General features: G+C 36.4%; 3 protein-coding genes across 3 annotated transcripts; 1 reads left to right on the forward strand and 2 right to left on the reverse strand.

The window, feature by feature from the left end:
• Window positions 1-251: 251 nt before the first annotated feature.
• On the forward strand, window positions 252-812 carry LOC110733690. The gene has a single exon (XM_021913777.1). It carries the CDS (start codon window positions 252-254, stop codon window positions 810-812), a length of 561 nt encoding a protein of 186 aa, XP_021769469.1.
• Window positions 813-1675: 863 nt separating this feature from the next.
• Window positions 1676-5762, reverse strand: LOC110733407 (systemin receptor SR160-like). The gene has a single exon (XM_021913452.1). It carries the CDS (start codon window positions 5505-5507, stop codon window positions 1905-1907), a length of 3603 nt encoding a protein of 1200 aa, XP_021769144.1. The 5' UTR covers window positions 5508-5762; the 3' UTR covers window positions 1676-1904.
• A 7215-nt stretch (window positions 5763-12977) lies between these two features.
• On the reverse strand, window positions 12978-19982 carry LOC110733408 (26S proteasome non-ATPase regulatory subunit 7 homolog A-like). The gene is made up of 10 exons (XM_021913453.1): window positions 19696-19982; window positions 17816-17908; window positions 17637-17718; window positions 16863-16959; window positions 16529-16604; window positions 16317-16375; window positions 16056-16178; window positions 15012-15069; window positions 14839-14924; window positions 12978-13522 (listed from the first exon to the last, which is right to left on the reverse strand). The coding sequence occupies exons 1-10, from the start codon at window positions 19880-19882 to the stop codon at window positions 13451-13453; spliced, it is 933 nt and encodes a 310-aa protein (XP_021769145.1). The 5' UTR covers window positions 19883-19982; the 3' UTR covers window positions 12978-13450.
• Window positions 19983-23370: the final 3388 nt, after the last annotated feature.

The raw sequence follows: 23370 nt of genomic DNA on the forward strand, positions 1-23370 counted from the left end.
CTGCACTTGTTTCTCTCAATTTATCCATCAAATTCAGGTATATTTCATTCCTCAAACAAAATACCCAGAAAAAGAAATCATCTTTTTCAGTTTATATTTGATTATAAATTTATAATCTGTTATAGAAAGCTTACATTCATCAAATTTAACAGCAAATTTAGTCAATATTTGCTTTATTGAGGTGAATTCATTTTATTTCCCATTGAAAATTTATGATGATAGGCAAGATGTTTAATCAGTCAATTTTTAAAATGCTAATGCTTGTATTAGTATGCTGTATGATTGTGGTATTTCTGTCAATGTTTAAACTACCTGATGATTCAATTGGGAAAATGAATGATTCCTCAAAAATTAGGGGAATTCATTCAAAGAATGAGAAATTGGGTAAATTTGGGGAGATGATGGTTGGAATGTTACCTGATGATCTTGCATTTACAGTGTTTGTGCCCTCTGAAAAGGCCTTTGAACGTGATTTGGGATTAAGGGCAAACCACAGTTATGATCCTAAAGAGTTGGACAATGTATATGCAACGGCTTCTCATGTACTAGGTTTTTCGACGATTCCTCAAAAGATTTATACTGATTTGCTCCCTGACGGGAAGGGTTTGTCATATGATTCAATCTCTGGATTTGCATTGTATATTTCAAAGGATTTTGATGGGGTTTTGGTTGTTAATAGGGTTAGGGCAAAACAAGTTGATCTTAAAAGAGGTGAGGTGGTGGTGCATATAATGGATGGAGTTATAATGGATGCTGAGTTTGAGCAGTCAGTTAAGCCTGCTGATGAAGATGAAATGGCAATTAAAGATTGATTTTGGGAGTACTGATTAGTTTTACATTGGTTCTGATCTTTAGGGGTTCAAGCTTCAAAGAAATCGAGATTATTGGTTGAAATTACATGGCTATAACTGAAGTTTGAAGTTTATAGATATTCCATTTCCGGCTTTTGTGTACTAATACAGTTTGATGGAAGTTGAAATGTCAGTATGATTGTTGAAGCTGGGGAAATTGGTCATATTAGTTCAGTCTTCGGCTTCTGGACAGTGCACATTTGCTTATTATGCTTGGATTGTTGCCAATATACGCTTTTAACTCTTATCAATCAATTTGTGAGTATGGTAGAAGCTGCAGGAGTAGTTGTGGCTGGTAAGTGGTACGAAGATGAAAAATACTCACTCAAAGCAATGCATAGGATAGTGTACTGAGTAGTTGTTGTCGCAGTTTACAAGGTAGTAAACCTGTATAATGTACACTGATGAAAAAATACAGAATTTTTGGCTGAAAACAGGATTACCAGAGCTTTTAATCTCCATTCTATAGAACTTTCTGATTCAATTGGTTTGAGCATATCTCCAAATAGTTCATAAGTCAACTTCCTGATCCTGCAATAGTATGTGTTCCAACCTAAAGGTTTTCTGAAGTGACAATGTGAGAAAGAGGGTGCAACTTATTTCACAGTTGGAAGTAGCGTACACATATCTTTGTCACTTTGTCAACCATCAGGTTGTCATTAGACAAACTAATCTTTTAATTAATGTGAACACGAATCATTAATTTATTTTCACTTACAATTTTTATAATGTGGATGTTAACAGCTTCATATATGTAAGCCGTTCATATCAAAGTGTCTGATTAGAAGATAATAACTTAAGATTTTTGGCAGCTATTTCTTATATTGGTGCAACCCTCTCACAATGTATTCGTGCAAGACTGCAAGAGGCAAGGAGAAAAAACTACTAGCATCTCTAGGAAATATGTACAAACTACTGAGTGACTCCTCAAAAACCAAGGAAACAGAGGAGATTACCACCTACGTATAAAAATGAAAATTAAAAGTCTTCTGTTGTGAAACATACAGTAATTGTTGCATGATTCAGTGAAATTTTTTGTTTGAGTGGAAATTGCTAATGCTTGGAATTTTCTTCAGGCTCTTCTTTTATGCTCATCTCTATCTCATCAACTGTGGTGTTGAAACTTTCAGTTCCTCCCATGGCAGTAAGACTTGCATCTTCTGTGGCAACGGTAGCTGCTGAATTACCACTTTGCATTTCCTTTAGCATCGTCATGACTTCGAACATAGTAGGCCGTTTTGATGGACGATCATCCAAGCAAGCACAGGCAAGATTCAAATGCTGCAAGAGCTCTACTTCCAAGTTTGGATCTTCCTTCATCAGCTCAGGATCAAATACATCACTTATTTTCAATTTCACATGCATCTTAACCCAGCTTACAAGATTATTATAGTCACCAAAATCAGCTGAATTTGTAGGTTGTTTCCCTGTCAGCAACTCCAGCAACACCACACCATAGCTATACACATCTCCCTTGGTTGAACACCTAAAGCTTTGGTAGTACTCGGGAGGAACATATCCTGGGGTACCAGCCAATGTGCTCACACTCAAATGAGTATCCATTGCACTCATAAGTCTAGCCATCCCGAAGTCAGATACCCTTGCTTCTAAGTTTTCATCTACCAAAACATTACTAGATTTCATGTCGCGATGAATTATGTGTGGGATGCAATTATGATGAAGAAAAACCAAGCCTCGAGCTGCCCCAATTGCTATCTTTCTTCTCACACCCCAATTCAGCTTTATTACAGACTTTTTTGGATCATGTAAGACGTCTGCGAGGGATCCATATTTCATGTATTCGTAGACTAACAATCGTTCTTCCCTCACTTTGCAGTATCCCAGGAGAGGCACAAGGTTCCGGTGTTTGATCTTCCCAATGGTCTCCATTTCAGCCGTGAACTCTCTGTCACCCTGCCCACACATATATATTAGCTTTTTGATAGCAACCACACTCCCATCCTTGAGTTGAGCTTTGTAGACATCCCCAAACCCACCTTTGCCAATCAAACTGTCATCATGGAACCCATTTGTGGCTTGTAAAAGATCAGCAAAAGTCAGCTTCTGAAGGGGCTTCTCAAATGTTGCAAGGTTGATGCTCAAAGCCTCGCGATTGCTGGTAAATCGCCAAGCAGAAGTTGTGTTACCGTCCATGTATGTATCCTGCAAAGCTTCCTTCTTTCTCCTCCTCTTCTTCAGCTCAATGCCCACTATGATCAACCAGAATATGCAGAATAGAGAGGAGAACACTCCCATTGCCACATTTGCTGCCATGGAAGTCTTCCTTCCATGCTTTCTATGATGAGATGAAGTTTCACTTGTGTTTCTGCTGCAAATCGGCAGGGGAAACCCACAGAGGCCAGTGTTATTGGAGAATCTAGAAGGCGGGAAAGTCTCAAACTGTCCTGTTACAGGAATCATACCTGAGAGTTCATTGTTTGACAAATCCACATCCGTCAAGGAAGAAAGACTGCCTAAAGACGGTGGGATAAACCCCGAGAGATGGTTGTGTGAAAGATCCATAACACCGATGTTTTTCATCCCTGCAAGATCTTCAGGAATCTGACCAGAGAGGTTATTATGACCCAAATTCAATATCCACAGAAAGAACATTGTGCCGAGCTCTTTAGGGATACTGCCCTGGAGATTGTTATAGGATAGGTCAAGGAAAATCATGGACCCATTGTGATAAAAATTTGGCTGAGTATGACCTAGGTAGATTTGCTGGAATTTGCATATAGTAGGGATTCTATAAACAGCCTTGCGCCTTATACCGGAAAATTCGAGCAAATTCCCTGTCCCATGGCACCCATTTCCTCCATAGTTTCTCAAGTACCAATACTTTTTCCCAACATTAAGTCCAATAGCCCCTGACTGCTTGGGTAAGGCAGGAGGAATACTCCCACTCAACAAGTTGCTATTCAAATCCAACCATAACAAGCTCTTGCATTCCCCTAACTCAGGTGGGATTTCGCCATAAAATGAATTATTTGAGAGCTTGAGGATGGCAAGATTAGTCAAGCTACCTATCCAAGATGGTATTGTTCCACTCAACTTGTTACTTGACAACGAAATACAGTTCAAGTTTTTGCAGTTCATCAGGCCAGAGGGAATGGGACCAGTCAATTCATTGTAGTCCAAAATCAAATTTTCAAGTGCTCTATTGTCTGCAAGCTCGGAAGGGATAACCCCATCAAGCCTGTTCATCCACATTACCAAATCTTTAAGTTGGCTTAGTGTACCCAAGCTACTTGGGATCCTACCAGTAAGGAAATTGAAGCTAAGATCAAGCGAAACAAGGTATGAGCAATTACCTATACTTGGCGGTATATGGCCAATAAAATCATTGTTTTGAAGGTAGAGTTCTTTCAAGTTGCTAGGCTTTCCCTTTGGGTTTTGACAAATACCAGATGGGATTTCCCCTGAAATGCTATTAGAGCTCAAATCTAAAGACTCTAAGCTACTAAGCATAGAGATAGAATCAAGCAAAACACCCTTAAAGAGATTAAAAGCCAGCTTTATTTTCTTCAAACTTCCCATTTTTAGAAACATATCAACAGGCAAATCCCCAGTTAAATTGTTGCTCGAAACATCGAATTTTTCTAACAAAGAGCATGATTCAAATCCAGAAGGGATCATACTAGAAAAATTGTTGTCCGACAGATCCAACTTAACCAAAGTTGAGCAAACATCATCAGCAAAATTCTGAGGAATCATACCTTGAAAATTGTTGGTGCTCAAGTAGAGAATCTCCAAACTTTTCAATGGCAGTGAGGGAAATTCACCATTGAACTGATTATGAGACATATTTAAGAAACTCAAGTTGTTACACTCTACAAGTGAGTTCTCAATCTTACCAAGAAATTTGTTTGAAGACAAATCAAGATGCTTCAGATTAAGACAGTCTTTCCCAAAGTTAGGAATTGGAGTTGAAAAATTATTGAAGGAAAGATCCAAATACTCCAAATTTGAGCACCCAAAAAGAGAAAATTTTCCCTCAAGTTTGTTCCTCTTTAAATTTAAGTGACTCAAATTCTCACACCCTTGAGATAATACCCATGGAAGAACTTCCTCCCCAGATAGTTGATTCCCAGAAACATCTAATGTTTTGAGGGAAAGCCCAAAAACAACATCACTCAATTTTTTTGTAGAATCTAATTCATTGAAAGAGAGGTTTAATATTGTAAGTGAGGAACATGTTGAAAACCGTGGCAAATTGAAAATTGACCCTGAAATGAAGTTGTGGGAGAGGTCAATTTCTGAGAGAGAAGAAGAGCAGAGAAAGAAAGGTTGAAGAGACCCAGAAATGTTGGAAGATGAGAGGGAAAGAGAAGTAAGGAGCTCAATAGGGAAAAGATGAGTAGAAACAGAGGAAAAATCAGTGGAAACAGAGAGTGAGGTGAAATCTAAAGAAGTAACCCTGGAATTGTTGCAGAAAACTCCAGTAAATTGACATGGATCAATGGAATTTTGCCAATTTTGAAGGATTTCTGGGTTAAGGAGTGAAGATTTGAAGCTCAACAATTTCTGGGCATCTCTAAGTTTTCCATTGGAAGAAAGAGAAGTAGGTGAAACAGGGGAAAGTAATGGTGGAATGAGAGAAAAGAGAAATAAAATAGTGTGAATTTGATTCATCTTTTCTGGGTAGATATTCATAGAGCTTGTCTACTTAGTGGGTTTTAGTGGGTGAAGTTTAAAGTGCGCCATTATTGAGGAAGTTGAGAGCTTTGATCAATGAAGAAAACAGAGGTGTGAAAATGTGTCGTTTTGGAGGGAATGTAATAGAGTGACTGTTGATTGGTTTTTCTAATTAAATTTTTGGAGTGTTTGTATAGTGAAATTCTCAAAAGACATTTTTATTGATGAAATTCAAACTTAAGTTTTCGACACTTAGGCTGTTCTCATTAATTGAACTCAGTTCAGTTGAACTGAACTGAAATGAATATTTTATAAGAGAAGGAAATTAGGAGCTAAACTGAAATAAACTGAATTTCAACGTAAGAGAACATGCCCTTAATATATCTTCAGTTTGTCATTTGCTTATGATTAATCTCTAACACTTTCTTTAATAAACCCTATTGCAAAGTACAATCTTATTAATTCTGCTTAGACTAAAATTTTTTTTTTTTGGTGAAGATTACGAGTATTTTATTAAACTTTATGAACATCTTACTATCGCAATTAATTAAAAACGAAAGGGAACGAAAGGGATGTTTATATAGTGTAATATATCTTTGGTTTGGCATTTGTTTTTGACTAGTCTTAACACTTTTTTTTTAATTAGTAAAGCCTTATTGCAATATACGTCAGTATGATCTTATTAATTCAACTTACACTATACAATTAATTACGAGTATTTTATTAAACTTCGTGCACATCTTACTATCGCAATTAATTAAAAATGGGTGTTTGTGTAGTGTACGTTTAAGTTTTCCTAATGTGTGTGAATATTCAATGATCATGGAATCTGTATACAATACACATGTGATTATGGCCATATATGGCAAATTGGCAATAATATCGGTTCAAAGAGGATGATAGATAGATAGTTAGTGTTGGGACCCATGTATAATTTTGGCGTTGTAGGTTGACAAGTGAGGGTCCAGTGACTGGGAGGTGCACGTGGGCTCAGGGCTTTGTTCATCCTCCTACGGTCCAGCCTAATATTGAATGATAGTGAATTTGAGATTGTAAGAATGCAACAAGAGAGTGAAAGATTACCAGAAATGATAACTACGTGATATTACAAATGCCCTTTTTTGTGATTCATATTTAATCGCATTCATCTACTCTCATAATTGAGGTCAATAATAAACAACAATCCAAAATAAGTGTCTACAATCTACACAGCAGAATTATCTTCACATACGGTGAGTTACGAGTTACGACAGACCACAACGTAAGGAGATTGTCCTACGTCTATATCGTCTCCTCCAAAACTGTACCAACTATGCGCATTTGAGCACACACACATTTAACACATCCACAACAATGACCTATGATACATAGCTTCATCATTAAGTGTGTAATCACCAACATAAGGGTTGAATAAGTTCAAATAAGTCAAAAGAAAGTTGCGACCACCTCTAGAATCAATCAAAACAGTAGAGCTAGTAATGAGACTGTTCACGGTATAAATCTAGTATTATACCAGGTTAGTATTATGCCGGGTTGAGTCGGTCATATTAAGCTCTACATTCCCAACATTTTCATTAACTTCAATGAAAATGAATATCAACTCTTACGTTTCAATGAAAAACTAGGTCAAGTAAATCCAATAAAAGATGATTTTGGATGTTTAGCAATTTAGGACCGTAGCCCTGTAGGTGAGTGGCTGAAGTAAAAATGAATATCAACTATACGTTTCAACTGAACTGAACTGGTCAAGCTAGTCTAGATCTGTTCCAGCTTGTACCTGAATATCCAAAATGTGGACAATTTTATAGTCTAGGTTAGAACGTAGACATGACCAATGATTTTGACAACTTCATCCCACCTTATAAAAACGGTTTAGAACGCCAATAAATCATACGATACAGAATCAACCACATAAAAGGGTGTCTGACCACATAATAGACCATATATACTATCTAACCTTTGATTACCCCAATTGCAGCTTTCAGCCTTGTCATCCTTAAATAATAACTGGTTGACAACATACATTAGAAACAAAAGCACTTGCCCTACAATGACAAATTCTACAGGCCTCCCAGAACAATCACTACATGGTATTATCTTACACGGCCGTAGGCAGATGCCCAACTGACGTGATAAACAAACATAGATAGGCCGAGAGCAGTCCAATTTAAGTTCTATATCAGCACCTGATGGCAATAATGTTATGCTTGGCACAAAAAAAAAAAAAAAAAACTAGAGCTGTCAATTTACATAAATGGGTCGGGTAAGAATGGGTCGGGTCAATTCAAATTAATTCCATAGCCTATGCGGGTCGGGTTTGGGTTGGGTCATGCTTGAGTCGGGTCATACTTCTTATCGAGTTTGGGTCGGGTTTAGGTCTGGTTAATAACATGTCGGGTTACATTCGGGTCGGGTGAACAATAGGTCGGGTTTAATTCGGGTTTTCACGGGTTAGGGTAATTCTCGGGTTCGAGTCGGGTTCGGTTCAAGTCAATAATTTACGGGTTAGAATCAGGTAGGGTCATTCTCGGGTTTGAGTCGAGTTCGGTTTGAGTCAATAATTTGCGGATTATAATCAGGTTGGGTCATTTTAAAGTCGGGTCATCCTCGGGTTCAACTCGGGTTCGGTTCAAGTCAATAATTTGCAAATTACAATCAGGTCGGGTTATTTTCAAGTCAGGTCATATTCAGGTTCAACTAACTATAAATAGATAGTTATCATTTTTATCAAGCTAATTATTTCCTTTGACTATAATATATATGACAATATACTAGGGAATTATAGTCTACAATTTAGGAAGATAATTATCTCCTTTGACCATACAACAAATATATACTATATTTAACTCTTAAATTTGAGGATGATGCTCCTTTCTTTTGATGGCTTGTACCGACTTGGTCTCCCAAGACAAAATTCTTTGATCAACAATAATAAGGTGGCCTAAATTACATTTAGGGTGATTTAAAATTGAGTCATGAATAATTTGGGTTGAATTTAGGTCGGGTCAATAACAAGTCGTGTGGATTTCGAGTTGGTTAGTAACACATCGGGTTGAATTTTTGGGTTGGGTAAGTAATAGGTATGGTAAAATTCGGGTCGGTCAATAACAAGTCGAGTTGAATTTGGGTCAGGTCAATAACAAGTCGGGTAGGTTTCAGGTGGGGTTTGTAATAGGTTGGGTTAAATTCGGGTCGGGTTAGGAACGAGTCGGGTTGAATTCAGGTCAGGTTCATAACAAGTCGGGTTAAATTCATATTTTGACGGGTTAAAACTGATTTGGGTCAATTTCGGTTCAACTCGGGTTCGGTGCAAGTTAATTAAATTGGTCGTTGTAAACCGGTAAATCAGTGCAAGTTATAAACCGGTAAATTGGCCGTTTAAAAGCAAATAAAATGGTTCCACACACCCAATTGGACTCCCGGGGGGTATTAGGGACCATGGTAAACATTTCGACAATTTTTATTTCCGGACTAAAAAAAGTCAACAAATTCCAAAATTGAAGGCTAATATCCACGCGTTTGAGAAATTTTTTAAGTTTCGGGGCCCGGTGTTGAAAAGTATAAATATTTTAAGGGATACATCTCGATGTCATACAATGTCGTTTGGAACCATATATGATCATTATATGTAGTCATAAATGTTCGTAGTAGGCTCGAGTTAATGAAATCCGTGCAATTTGTAAACCGGTAATTAAATTGGCCGTTTAAAGGAAAATTGGATGGTTCCACCAACCCAATTGGAATCCTGGAGGGTATTAGGGACCGTGAAAAAAATTTCGGCAATTTTTATTTCCGGGCAAAAAGAAAGTCAAAAAATTCAAAAATTAAAGACTTAATAACCACGCTTTTTAGACATTTTGGAGGTTCCGAGGCCCGGTGTCGAAAAGCCTTGAAATTTTAGGGGATACATCCCGGGGTCATATAATGATGTTTGGAACCATATATGATAATTATTTGTTGTCATAAATGTTCGTGGTAGACTTAAGTTAATAAATCGGTGCAAGTTGTAAACCGATAAATTGGCCATTTAAAGGCAAATTAGATGGTTCCACACACCCAATTGGACTTTAGAAGGATATTAGGGACCATGGTACATATTTCAGCAATTTTAATTTTTTAAAGACTAATATCCCCTCGTTTATAGAAATTTTTTAAGTTTCGATGTCCGATGTCGAAATGATTTGAGATTTTAGGGGATACATCTCAGGGTCATATAATAATGTTTTAAACCATAAATGATCATTATATGTTGTCAGAAATGTTCGTGGTAGGCTTGAGTTGATGAAATCAGAGCAAGTTGTAAACCGGTAAATTCACCATTTAAAGGCAAATTGGATATTTCCACCCATCTAATTAGACTCCAAGATTGTATTAGGGATCATGATAAACAATTCGGCAATTTTTATTTAAAGGCGAAAAGAAGTCAAAAAATTCCAAAATTGAAGGCTAATATCTACGCTTTTTGTAAAATGTTGGAGGTTTCGGCTCGGTGTCGAAAAGTCTTTAAATTCTATAGGATATATCTCAGGGTCATATAACGCGATTTGGAACCATATATGATCATTATATATTGTCATAAATGTTCGTGGTAGGCATCAATTAATGAAATCAGTGCAAGTTATAAACTGGTAAATTGGCCATTTAAAGGCAAATTGAATGGTTCCACCCAGCCAAATGGACTCTCGAAGGATATTAGGGACCATGGTAAACATTTTGACAATTTATATTTCCGAGCGAAAAAAGTCAAAAAATTCCAAAATTGAAGACTTAATATCCACGCATTTTGCGAAATTTTGAAGATTTCAGGACTTGGTGTCGAAAATCTTGAAATTACAGGGAATACATCTTGGTGTCATATAATGCTGTTTGGAACTATATATGATTATTATATGTTGTCATAAATGTTCGTGGTATGCTTGAGTTAATGAAATCAGTGCAAGTTGTAAATCGGTAAATTTGTCATTTAAAGGTAAATTGGATAGTTCAACCAACCCAATGGGACTCCCGGAGGGTATTAGCTAGAGACCATGGTAAACATTTAAGCATTTATTATTTCCGTGCGAAAAAGTCCAACAATTCCAAAATTGAAGGCTAATATCCATGCTTTTTTAGAAATTTCGACGGTTTTGAGGCACGATGTCGAAATAAAATGAGATTTTGGGGAATACATCTCGGGGTCATATAATGTTGTTTGGAGCCATAAATGATCATTATATGTTGTCATAAATGTTCGAGGTAGGCCTGAGTTAATGAAATTGGTGCAACTTGTAAACCGGTAAATTGAACGTTTAAAGGCAAATTGGATGGTTCCATCTACCAATTTGGGCTCTCAGAGGGTATTAGGGAACATGGTAAAATTTCGGCAATTTTAATTTCCGGGCGAAAAAAAGTCAAAAAAATTCATAAATTGAAGGCTAATATCCTACTTTTTGAGTAACTTTTAAGGTTTCGGGGGCAAGGTGTAGAAAAGACTTTGAGATTTTAGGAGATACATCTCGAGATCATATAATGTCGTTTGGAACTATATATGATCATTATATGTTGTCATAAATGTTTGTGGTAGGCTCGAATTAATGAAATCGGTGCAAGTTGTAAATTTGTAAATTGGTTGTTTAAAGGCGATTTGGATGGTTCCACCCATCCAATTGGACTCCCAAAGGGTATTAGGGACCATGGCAAACATTTCGGCAACTTTTATTTCTGAGCAAAAAAAGTCAAAAAATTCCAACATTAAAGGCAACATCCACGCTTTTTGAGAAATTTGGTAGGTTTCTGGGTCCGGTGTCGAAAAGGCTTGAGATTTTAGGGAATACATCTCGGAGTCTTATAATGTCGTTTGGAACCACATATGATCATTATATGTTGTCATCAATGTTCGCGATGGGCTTGAATTAATGAAATCAGTGCAAGTTGTAAACTGATTAATTGGTCGTTTAAAGGTAAATTGGATGGTTCCGTCCACCCAATTAGACTCCCAGGGGGTATTAGGGACCACGGTAAACATTTAAGAAGTTTTTATTTCCGTGCGACAAAAAGTCAAAAAATTCCAAAATTGAAGGCTAACATCCATGCTTTTTTAGAAATTTCGAAAGGTTTCGGGGCCCGGTGTCGAAAAGAAATGATATTTTGGGGGATACATCTCGGGGTCATATAAGGCCGTTTGGAACCATAAATGATCATTATATGTTGACATTGTCATAAATGTTCGCGGTAGGATTGAATTAATGAAATCAGTGCAAGTTGTAAATCGGTAAATTGGTAGTTTAAAGGCAAATTGGATGGTTCCACCCACCCAATTGGACTCCCAGAGGGTATTAGGGAGCATGGTAAAAATTTCGGCAATTTTTATTTCCGGACAAAAAAAAGTTAAAAAAAATTCCAAAATTGAAGGCTAATATCCACGCTTTTTGAGAAATTTGGGAGGTTTCAGGGTCCGGCGTCGAAAAGCCTTGAGATTATAGGGGATATATCTCGGAGTCATATAATGCCGTTTGAAACCATATATGATCATTATATGTTGTCATAAATATTCGTGGTAGGCTTGAATTAATGAATTCGGTGCAAGTTGTAAATCATTAAATTGATCGTTTAAAGGCAAATTGGATGGTTCCACCCAACCAATTGGACTTCCAGAGGGTATTAGGGACCATGGTAAACTTTTCGGCAATTTTTATTTCTGGGCAAAACAAAGTCAAAAATTCCGAAATTGAAGGCTAATATCAACATTTTTTGAGAAATTTTAGAGGTTTTGGGGCCTGGTATCGAAAAGTCTTGAAATTTTAGGGGATATATCTCGGGGTCATATAATGTCGTTTTGAACCATAAATGATCATCATATGTTGTCATAAATGTTCGTGGTAGGCTTGAATTAATGAAATTAGTACAAGTTGTAAGTCGGTAATTTTGGTCGTTTAAAGCCAAATTGGATGGTTCCACCTACCCAATTAGACTCATGGGAGGTATTAGGGACCATGGTAAACATTTCGACAACTTTTATTTCCTGGTGAAAAAAAGTAAAAAAATTTCCAAAATTGAAATCCACGCGTTTTGAGAAATTTGGAATGTTTCGAGCCCCGATGCCAAAAGGTTTTGAAACTTAAGGAGATACATCTTGGGGTCATATAATGTCGTTTGGAACTATATATGATCATTATATGTTGTTATAAATTTTCGTAGTAGGGTTAAGTTAATTTAATCGGTTCAACTCCTGGTCAGTTCATGTTCAAGTTCGGGTCTCACATACTCGGGTCAACTCGAGTCTAGGGTTGGTTTCAGGTCGGGTCAGGTCAAGTTTGAGTCACCATTTTTTCGGGTTCAAATGGGTCAGTTAAATAATCGGATTTGAGTCGGTATTTCGGGTCGTGTCAACTTTTGACAGCTCTACCTACAACTGTTGCAGATGGATAAAATCTAGATTCTTGTATTGTCAACCAGCTTATAGCCCAAATATAAGACTTTCAGCAATTTTTAGTCTCTACAACTCATGAGTTATTAATAAATTTTCTGCATTATAGCTCAAATATATGAATACATACCTCATCTTTAATTAAGTCTTGCATGAAAATGTTAGTAGCTCCAGGCTGGAGACCTTAGTAAATAAATTACATAATTTATGTTGACACAGCACTTGCGCAGCATAAAAACTGCAAGAGCGAGCACATGAATGTCATTGTAATCAAGCTACCGAACATGAAAGATGCAGCAGCATCTCAAGATGAGGTACAATGAAACAGATGAAAACAATGGCATCTTTCAAACATCTAACACATTTAAAAAAATATCTGATTTGTCTCTTCAACTCATGCAATGGGTAATTGAACTGCCTTCCCAAGTCCCAACTTTGCAAAGCAAAGACTAACTAGGCACATGTAAGCAAATTTCATCCCAAATTCTAGATATAGCAGTGAAAGCAAGATCTGTACTCTTCCTGAAGCTCATTAACTGTGCTAGGATTCTTGAATTTAGCTCCCTACTGCAGCAGGTACAGCTAAGGGCTTCGAGTCTTCTGCCTTCTCATGCTCCTTGTTGAGCATCTGAAACAGCACAATAACAAAACAACCAGCAAATTAGCTATAGTTTCTTTGGAAATTAAAAAAGGTTCAATAATTAATATTCTCAATAACACCATATATCTTTAAGAAAAATAGCTCTATAATGAGTGAATGTAATACAGTTTGGCTAGCATATGGCAGATGCAATGTTATGATGTTAGACCGAAGCTCAATGCGACCCTGTTATGCAGCCTAAGTTAGCATTAGCTGCTTCTGATGAAGCCACATCTAAAAGTATTAGCCAGAGAACAGCTAAGAAAATCTGATACTTGAAAACCAAATTTTTACACAATGATGATATTTTTCAAAGTTTGAAAACAAGGGGAAAACAGGGATACACAATTTTTGGAGGTTTTATACAAGAGATTACAAATCATAAGCCAATGGTCATATGACAAACAAAGGGTCCCAACCATTGTCAACCCTCAACTCCTCACACTCCAACCAAGGGCTCTCCCTACAGACATCAATATATTTGAGCACACCAATCATGATAAAACCAAAATTAAGTAGCGAAGGTCCCAACCAAACACAAGCCAAGTGCCCAAAAACCCAAAGCCATGTTATTAAAGAAGGAACAAAAAAATCCCAAAAATTATCAATTTTCTTAATGTTTAGTGACAGTTTTGTTACTTCAGGTTGCCATCAATAATTCCCATAACAACAAACAGTAAAAGTAGGTCATAGTGACTCAGAGCAACTGCATAGTAGACTACACTAATGGAAAGGAGTAACATAGGCATTAGAGATAATAGAGAATAAATAAAATGTTGTAGAGCGGGTAAGTTAGAGCCAGTAGGCAGAGAAAAAACCAAGCAGGATATTGAATTGCTAACTTAGTTTTCTGTCAAGCTCGTGGGAGTGATTCAGGCCACAGAAAAGGTTTTATAAACCTATCATCTATTAGTAAATAATCTGATGAATCTCACCACCTACTTTTATAGTACACCACAAAACTATTATGTATGTGACAAACACTAAAAACTTATCGGCCAAATTACATAGTACTTCCTCCGTTCTATTAATATTGCAACAAGGAGGAAATTACGCATCCCAAAGCACATTTTATATGTTAAATATCTATAATTGTGTAAGAGTAAAAATTATAAAAAGTTGATATCGTGAAAGTATTTTATGAGACGAATCCAACAAGATCCTACATGACTATATTTTGCTTAACGTATTAATCATATTATATGGTCAAACAAGAGTGATGAATATTGCAAAAAGTCCATTGTTGCAATATTAATAGAACGGAGGAAGTACATATTATCTAAGATATGAGAGAAAATTTTCACCTTGTTGTTAATCAAGTTGTGGAGAGCGATCACACTTCGGATAAGAGAAGACAGATATATAACCAGCATCATGTCATTTGTTTTGACTGCAAAAACAAGCAGGCACACAATCACAAAACAATACAAAACTTCATACAATATTCAAATAAGAAAAAAATACTTTGTTTTCATACCTGCAAAAGCCTTGACCAACTCAGGAACACTAAGATTAGGGAGAAGGTTGAACACATCCTACAAAAACAATGAAAAAAAAAAAAGCAAGAAAAGTTCATTATTGATGTAAAAATTAGCAATGAACAAAGGCTAAATCACATTTGATTAGCCAAAAGGTTAAAAGACCTCAAAAAAGAAGAAAAAAAACAAAAAATTGCTCACAAAATAAGCTTACACTTGCTTGCCTTTTTTATTTGTCTCATTTAAAATCTTGCACAATTTCCAATGCAATCTTGTAATAACAATATCTTTTGGTACATATTACAAAAAATTACATATTTGAACCTAAAAAAGACGATGACAACAAGATCCAACACGGCTATTTTTTGAAGTATATTTTTACCCTCAAATTGTTAGATTTTATTTAGAACAGAATTTCCTTAAGATTCCGAATGAAATAATTATAAAAGAAAAAGAGGGAATAACAATAGATAAAGATGTACAAAACAAAGGGTAAAATTACAAGGAAAATAAACACTTTGCGCACACAAATATAAAATAAAAATAATTAATGGTTCACAGTTGAAGGAGATTGTAAGTTCATGAAACAACACAAGCAACCTTAATTTGGTAGTATTATATCACTGTTCATTCAATTATCAAGTACGGTTATCCATGGGTGTGGAATAGACAATGTCAGGGTTTTCCCCATCTTTTAAAGTTGAAAGGTTATAATACAAAATACATAAGTGGCTCTCTATTTAGCAAATGGGGAATCACTAAATCATTGTAGAGCAAAACTTTATCAAATAAAAACAATTCGAGTGGGAAAAGTTTCCCGTAATCTCAATATTTATAGTTAATAATAACACACCAAATTTTCATCTACATTTGTCTCCAACTTTCTAATCCTTAAATTAGATACAAGCAGGCAGGCAGCTACATAGGCTCACGTACTAGACATTATTAATGGCAGAAAGGACCTACAGTCTTACATATATTGATAACAAATAATCACGCCACGAGGGTTTAAGAACACATGCAAAAAATTTGAATGAACAAACCTGCAAATGGTACAGTATTTCATGGTTGAGTGGGAGTTTTCCCTCTATAACTAGTTCAAGATAACTACGAATCTCTCGCAAACGAGCATCTAGCCCCTTGAGTGCTGCAAGTTTCCCAGTCACCTGCACAAAAAATAAAAGAGTTAGTATCCTCCAACTAATGACATAATGACAGATAAAAATCTAAGCACTTCTCAATCTTTTAAGCATCCAAAATGAGGACAACTGTAAGCCAAAAATAGCAAATTGTTGTAGAGTTACCTCTGTTGCTAGAGTACTGATGGTTGTATCCTTCACGTCTCTAAGCAAGTGCTCCACTCCTGCAAGATTAGCATATACACATCAAGATAAGTTATATGCCACGCAGAACCACGGGGATTGGAACTCTAAAAAAAATAGCAATCAAGTTTCATCTCCACCAACAGAAAGAGATCAATGGAAAGCAATCATACATGTTGCGTGGTTAAACTTACCAATTTCCTCAACTTCATGAGCAGCAATTTCAGAAGGAACGTGTACGAATACCTTCTGGCTCTTCTGTGTTGCATTCTGTAAATGAAAACATGCAACTTTAAAGTAGCTAATGGAGTGGATGTTTAATTATATTTCCAATATCAAACCTTACAAAAACGAGATCACAGCAAATGCAACATATTAACTTTGAAAAAGCATGCTATTCAATTTGATATACTTCTCTCCTATTCAAGATAAACAATCTAGTCGACAGAAGTCCACCAATTTTATCCTAAAAAAGCAATATTACTAATTTTTGCAGGCAGCAGAACATAAACAAACTTGGAATCTTACCTCTTTGACCTCTTCAACAGCATAATAAGCTTTGGTTGGTATTCCCAGCTCTTCTGGTTGTACATCAATGATCACCAAGACAGGATTTGGGACGTAGCTACAAACCCCAAACATATGTACAGTCAGTTCAAAAAAAGAAGGGAACAGAAATATTGCTTAATAACCTTGTAAGAGACACATTCAGAATTTTTAAATCTGTGTACAGATCAAGTTCCAATCAGTTTAGTCAATCATCTTCTCAAGATGAAAATCGAATGATAACAGACAACTCATTCAAGTTCTTAAAAGTAAACAGGGTAATGTTTGACACATTCTGCTCAACTATACATTATCCTTTGCTCACCCAAATTTGCATGAACAGGATACTGACATATTGGTCAAATTCACGTGTATGGGTTACCCCAAATCTCACAAAAATTACTCACAACACCATCTTAGTTACCCTTGAGCCCAAGGATGGTCTACTTCTAAGTCTTTTAGTATTAGCTCATATATCTTTCACAGACGTTTAGCTATCATGGATTTATCCTCAAGGATTATCCAGCAATATATCAGTCACAAGATCCTTGTCAAAAATATGTACCTTGAACCACCTATGAATGAATCGAATTTTCAATTGATTTTCTACATTACTAAGCAACAATGGAGAAAAAATATAGGATACGTGAGAAATTAGAAAGGACCAGAAAATAGAGAATAGTACAACGCGGGAAATCACAACGCAAATTCATTTTGAGCTGTTTGGGGATGGGGGGGGGGGGGGAGTTATCTTACTCGTTAAATAATCTGTGGATATCCAAATCATTCTCCCGAAGCTTAGGACCAGTGCTATACCAACCTACAACATGCTCCTTTGCTGAAATATAAGAAGAATTAGTACGAGATGAAATCAAGTTCAAGCTGAAAAACTATAAAGGTAGGGATACCAGGTGTGTTAATCAGAACAGAATTACCATTAATTCTCCTAAACATGGAAAACATAGATTCATGGTAGTTGTGATCAAGAAACCAAATGCTGGGGTCCTTGTCATCTTCCTCAAAGGGAACTGCATTTTTTGAGTCAAATATCAGAGCAAGACCATATTAGAAAAAGAGAGGGATAGAAAATGAATTCCTCATCTATCTGGTTAAACCCACCATACAAAGTTGCAAACCATGAAAGTATTAGTTTAACCACTTGAATTGAATAGATAATACATTGTAAAACCAAAATATGAAATTCAGAATACAATCAATTTTAACCACTGTATACATGGATACACTACATCAGAATATCATACGAGCTGTTGGCCAGTGCATAAAGACCTAGTAAATTTCTCTTAGATAACAGCATGTAAAACACTTTCAAAAAGTCAGAAGAGTAGTTTGACCACAAAGGCAGAACAAACATAAATTCTCATCCAAATATCTGGATATCTACGGTCTACTGAGTATCTATCTAGAGCTATCTATCTGGAGCTCAAGACCCACCCAAAACTTTCCAGTGTCAGGGGCATTATGGAGATTCTATCCCAGCCATTGTAACTGTGGATGGGGCTTGGAAGAAGGATAAAAAGGCAAGATATAAACTGGGATGAAGGTGCAACTAGAGTTTTTGCAAACTCAAGCATTCAAGCAAAATTACAAGCTATATGGTGGGGAATCTACCATGCGAAACAAGGGCACACAAACATCGAAGTCTACACAGACAGCTTGGAAGCGATCCAGGGACTGCAATATCCCCAGAAGTGTGCTTGGGAAAACCGTGCGCTCATCAAGAATATCCTTCATCTCGCTCGTAATTTAAATTATTTGTGTTGTAGTAAAGTCCCTAGGGAGGTGGCAGCTAGAGCTCACACCCTAGCCAATCAGGCAAGGAAACATGCAACAATACTAAAAGCAAATCCTACATCAAGGGTCTGGCTCTAAAACAAGAACATCAATTACTCAACTTACCCATTGACAAGAATACAGGTTGTGCCCTACTGAGAAGAGGCAAATTTTATTAAAAAAACAACGGAGTTCATAAGTGTCATCCAATTAATGGAGTGAAGTTTCCACAGAAGATAGACGTCAAGGATTTCACTGCTATATAACCCAGCTACTTCTAATAGGCCAGCCACATGATTTACACAATCATTGTCCACTTCATACAAATCACCAAGTAAAGAGAGCACAACCTACTAAACTGCTTCAATGGCGTGACCATCATTGGATAATGTTCCTCTAATTTTCATGTCCTTGAAGTGTCATCAATCTAGAAACAATTTATAACAGCAGTTTCAAAGCAGTGGTTCATCCTATCAAAATATAGATGCAGGATCATTGTATCTTAACTATATATACGGATTCTCAACACATATACAACGAAATCAAATTGTGACCCTCATCTTCCACCAACTGCCCAAATTAAACACAATTTGATCAATTGGAAGCTCAACACCAGCATATAATCTCCTCAGAAGCTCTGATCTCTTCCAAAAGTTCTAAATCTATACGAGTTCTCAAATGCATTGAGCAACAAGGCTTTGAAATTCATTCCAATAATAACATAAAAACCTTATGTTCACACACAATACATTGATGTTGAGTAACTGAAACCCTAACACTTCAGCAAACAACAACAAAATTCAAACTCCCATAAAACCGCAAACCCTAAACCCTAAAATCTAATATACCACGATAACAACCAAAAAAAGCACACAGAATTCAAAAATAACAACGAAATTTGAAATCCGAAACCCTAAATCTAGCAAAAACCAATAATCAAACGAATTACTACCAAAATCAGCAAAGAAATAACCAATTGAAATCGAAATTGCTTAAAATTGAATAGTTGAGATCCAGAAATTACCGGCGTAACTGTTGGTAACATCGACGGTACCCTTGAAAGTGCTGCCTAGCAAAACACCGACGACGCGCTTCTTAGTGTCGCGAGCAACACGATTGTAGTGATCGACGATGCTGAGAAGTACCAACGGATGAACAACCACCTTCTCGATGGCTTTAGAAGAGATCTGTTGCGTCTTGATTACATCCATTTTCGACTTCGAGCTCTTCTTCTTCTTCTGGTTTTCGACTTCCTTTGGTTTCTTTTTCAAGGGGATACCTTTCTTGTTCTCAATAACAAACGTATACCATACTCCGTATTAGTACTCCAATATAAGTACTCCGTACTTCGTACTCTGGATTGTTTCATTTCATTTCATTTTGCTTGTATTTTCTCGTGTGAAGGGTTTGCTATAATGTTTTCATTTTTCTTACCTTATTACTCCGTAACTAGCCTTCTGGCCCGTGCAATGCACGGCTTATTCATATAAAATTGTATTGAAAGATAAGTGAGGAAATATCAGTAAGTCGTTATAGGATATAATATGTAATCAGAAAAATTATATTGAGAGATAAGTGAGGAAATATCAGTAAGTCATTATATGGTATAATATGTAATCGGAAACATGATTAAAAAAATTAAAATTTTGGAACTTTAATCGAAAAAGAGACTTAAATAGAAGGTGGAAGGGCTAAAATTAAAGAGAATAGGAAAAGGTTGAATTAAAGGGGAGAGATGAAGTGTGTATGAAAGATGAAGTATAAGTTTAATGAAAGAATTAAAAAAAATGGTGTAATAAAAAATTAATAGTGTAAGATGAAATGTGGCACTATGATTAGAGAAGTGTAATAAAATGGATGGGGACATGTGTCTTTCTTAGTTTCTTGGTTATAGTTTTTAAATACTAAGTATAGATATAGATTAATAAGAATTAAAAAAAAAATCTTGTATTTAATTTTACATAATATATTTTTATTTCCACAAAGTTTCAACTGTGGCTGGTCGATCACACAGTACAATTCAGATGTTGTCCAGTCAGTTTTCGTGTGTATGTCGACCGTCCACATTGAAAATGGGTTTTTTTCTTTTTTTTTGAGTGAATGTATGTACTTCAAGTTTATAAAAATTCTACCAAATATAAAATACATACCACAAAGGTTTCGAAACACTTCAACAATTGATTTTATTTTTAATGTAAAGCTCGATTGTATATTTGTATTGTAACTAATTGTATAAACGAGAAAATACAAGTTGATCAGCTTGATATATCAAATTGCTATAATAGTCATTTCATTAATTAGTTTGTGGGCAACATAATAATTTTAGTGCTTTCTTCCTCTTCCTTATCCTATATTTCCTCCATTTTTGGCTCCTCTATCCTCTAATGGTCAAACTTCCTCCATCATTAAAGGATGCTCCCCAAGGGATTGATATAGCCCTACTTGACACTCTTTGCTATTAGATTTTGTTTTGTTTTGCCGCTTCGCGACATTGATTGCTTGAGGAAGGAAGAAGAGGAGAATGACGGGAAGAAGAAGATTTCGCGAGAATACAGAGAGATGGTGGTAATTGTGATGGAATTTCGGTTGGTTGAGGAGGTTGTGATGGTGGTAGCGTTGAGATGGCTATGAAAATAATCTAGTGTATCGTGTACGAATATATCTAATAAATCACATAAATCGTAATTTCCTTGCGTATAACTTACAAATGAGAATCGAGAGTCAAGAAAAGTTAGGTAATACACCGTCTATTCCACATTGATATACTTTGTTGTTATTGAATAGAGGAAGTATTGACAAGAGTTTTAGCAGTGAGGTGCCACTATGTATACCGTAATATTATCTTTTTACCATTTTCTTTTAAGTAAAGATTTATTCATAAATTACAACATCTATAAAGATATTTATATTTTTATCTATTTTGCCGAGAGCTAATTTGCTTTGATTTGACTAGCAATATTCTGATAGTCTGATTGCAAGTAATGCAGGGCGCAGGCATTGGTGTTGGTTTACCAAAAGTCCAATATGATAGACGGTGGAATATGAAGGGAACAAGTGGCGCTATTGATGTGGGCTTTAATGTTGCCGTTCTTGTAGCAGACTATTAGCATTTAGCAACGTGGACTTCTATGGACATGGGCTTCGTTGAAGGGCCACATTTTACCGTGTATGTGCCCGCAACAGGAGGTTGCCAAGTTTGGTGCTGGCCCGAGCTCTTGTTAACTTTGATGTTGGATCAACTTGAGTGATTTTTTTTTTAACGGAAATTTCACCATATACCACTGAGTTTAAGCATAATTCACCGTATACCACCAAAAATTTTCTAATACACCATATACCACTCAGTTATTGTATATTAACACAAAATGCCCTTTTTGCTAACTGCCGTTAGTCTGCCGTTTGGGGGACTTTACCATTATGCCCTTATACATCTAACTGGCGCCATTGATAGGGTTGACTCCCCCAAACATAATTTTTCTAGTTTGAAAAAATTGACCCCCCATTTCCCCTTTCCATTGAAGCTTCTCTCTGTTCTTCTCCATTAAAATCGAACCCCAAAATCAATCAAAAAGCTTCAAACTTTCATCGATCCAAGGTCGACGTTGCCAGTATGTTTTCAATTTGGGGCTTGTGATTGGAAAAAGAACGAACTTGGTGAAGTTTGAGAGAGAGGAAGTTGTTCTTGACTGAATTTTGGTCGTAATTCGCACCTGGGCTCGATCAAGCTTTCTGAAGGTAAAATGATCCTTTTCAATTTGTTTTTCGAGGCCTGATTTTTCTGTTTATTGCGAAATTGAGTTAGGGTTAGGGTTTGTTCGACATTGATTATGTGAGTGTGGTTGTTATGTTATTATGTGCGAATGATGTGTTGCATGCGATTTATAAGTAAGTTTGTTGTTAAGTATGATGTGTTTTGTATGATGTGTTGATGTGTGTTGTTAATTTTTGTTGTGTATTATTCATGAATAGGATGAGTGCACTTTGGCTGTTAGTTCGTTCGCCTGGTGGTACTTTTGATGTTAGGGTAGATGATACTGATAAGACAAATTTGATGGAGTTATTTGAGTATATGTTTGAGGATTCAGTGAAGCAGAATGTTTTCCTCCCTAAGTACTTCACTTTGTTTGTGAGTAAACCTAGAACTAATCGTAAGCTGGAGTTAGTGGATGATGGGGCAATGTTGAAAATGTGGGAGTGGAATGAAGGGAAGGATGAAATTGAAGTGTTCATAGAAGAGACACAAAACCCATCTGTTGTCTTTCAGTCTGCAGAAGCTAGTTGGGCTAGAACTGTGAAGAATAGGGCTGACCAAATTAGGCAGAAGGAGGAAGAGAGAAGGAAAAATGCAGAGGCTAAAGAAGTTGAGGAGGAGCTTAATGCTCAAGTACCATATACTGTTGCTGTAGAGGTCCCTGTTGTGAATGCAGGAGATGATGTGCTTGAATATGTGAGGGTATTCCACACTACAGCAGCTGATGAGTCATTTCCAGGAGATTCTCAGCCTCAACCTTCACAAAATGAACCATGTCAACCCACAAATGAAAAAAGTAAGACACCATCACCACCCAAAAAAATCCTAGAAGGAAAAAAGTAACTCCAAGGAAGAAAAAAACCCAACCTTCACAATCTACTTAACCAACTCATCCTCCATCTCCACCAAATGTTTCTCAAGAGCACCCTTCTCCACCAACAACACCAA

This window comes from Chenopodium quinoa, unplaced genomic scaffold (assembly GCF_001683475.1).
Source record: "Chenopodium quinoa cultivar QQ74 unplaced genomic scaffold, ASM168347v1, whole genome shotgun sequence".
NCBI lineage: Eukaryota > Viridiplantae > Streptophyta > Magnoliopsida > Caryophyllales > Amaranthaceae > Chenopodium > Chenopodium quinoa.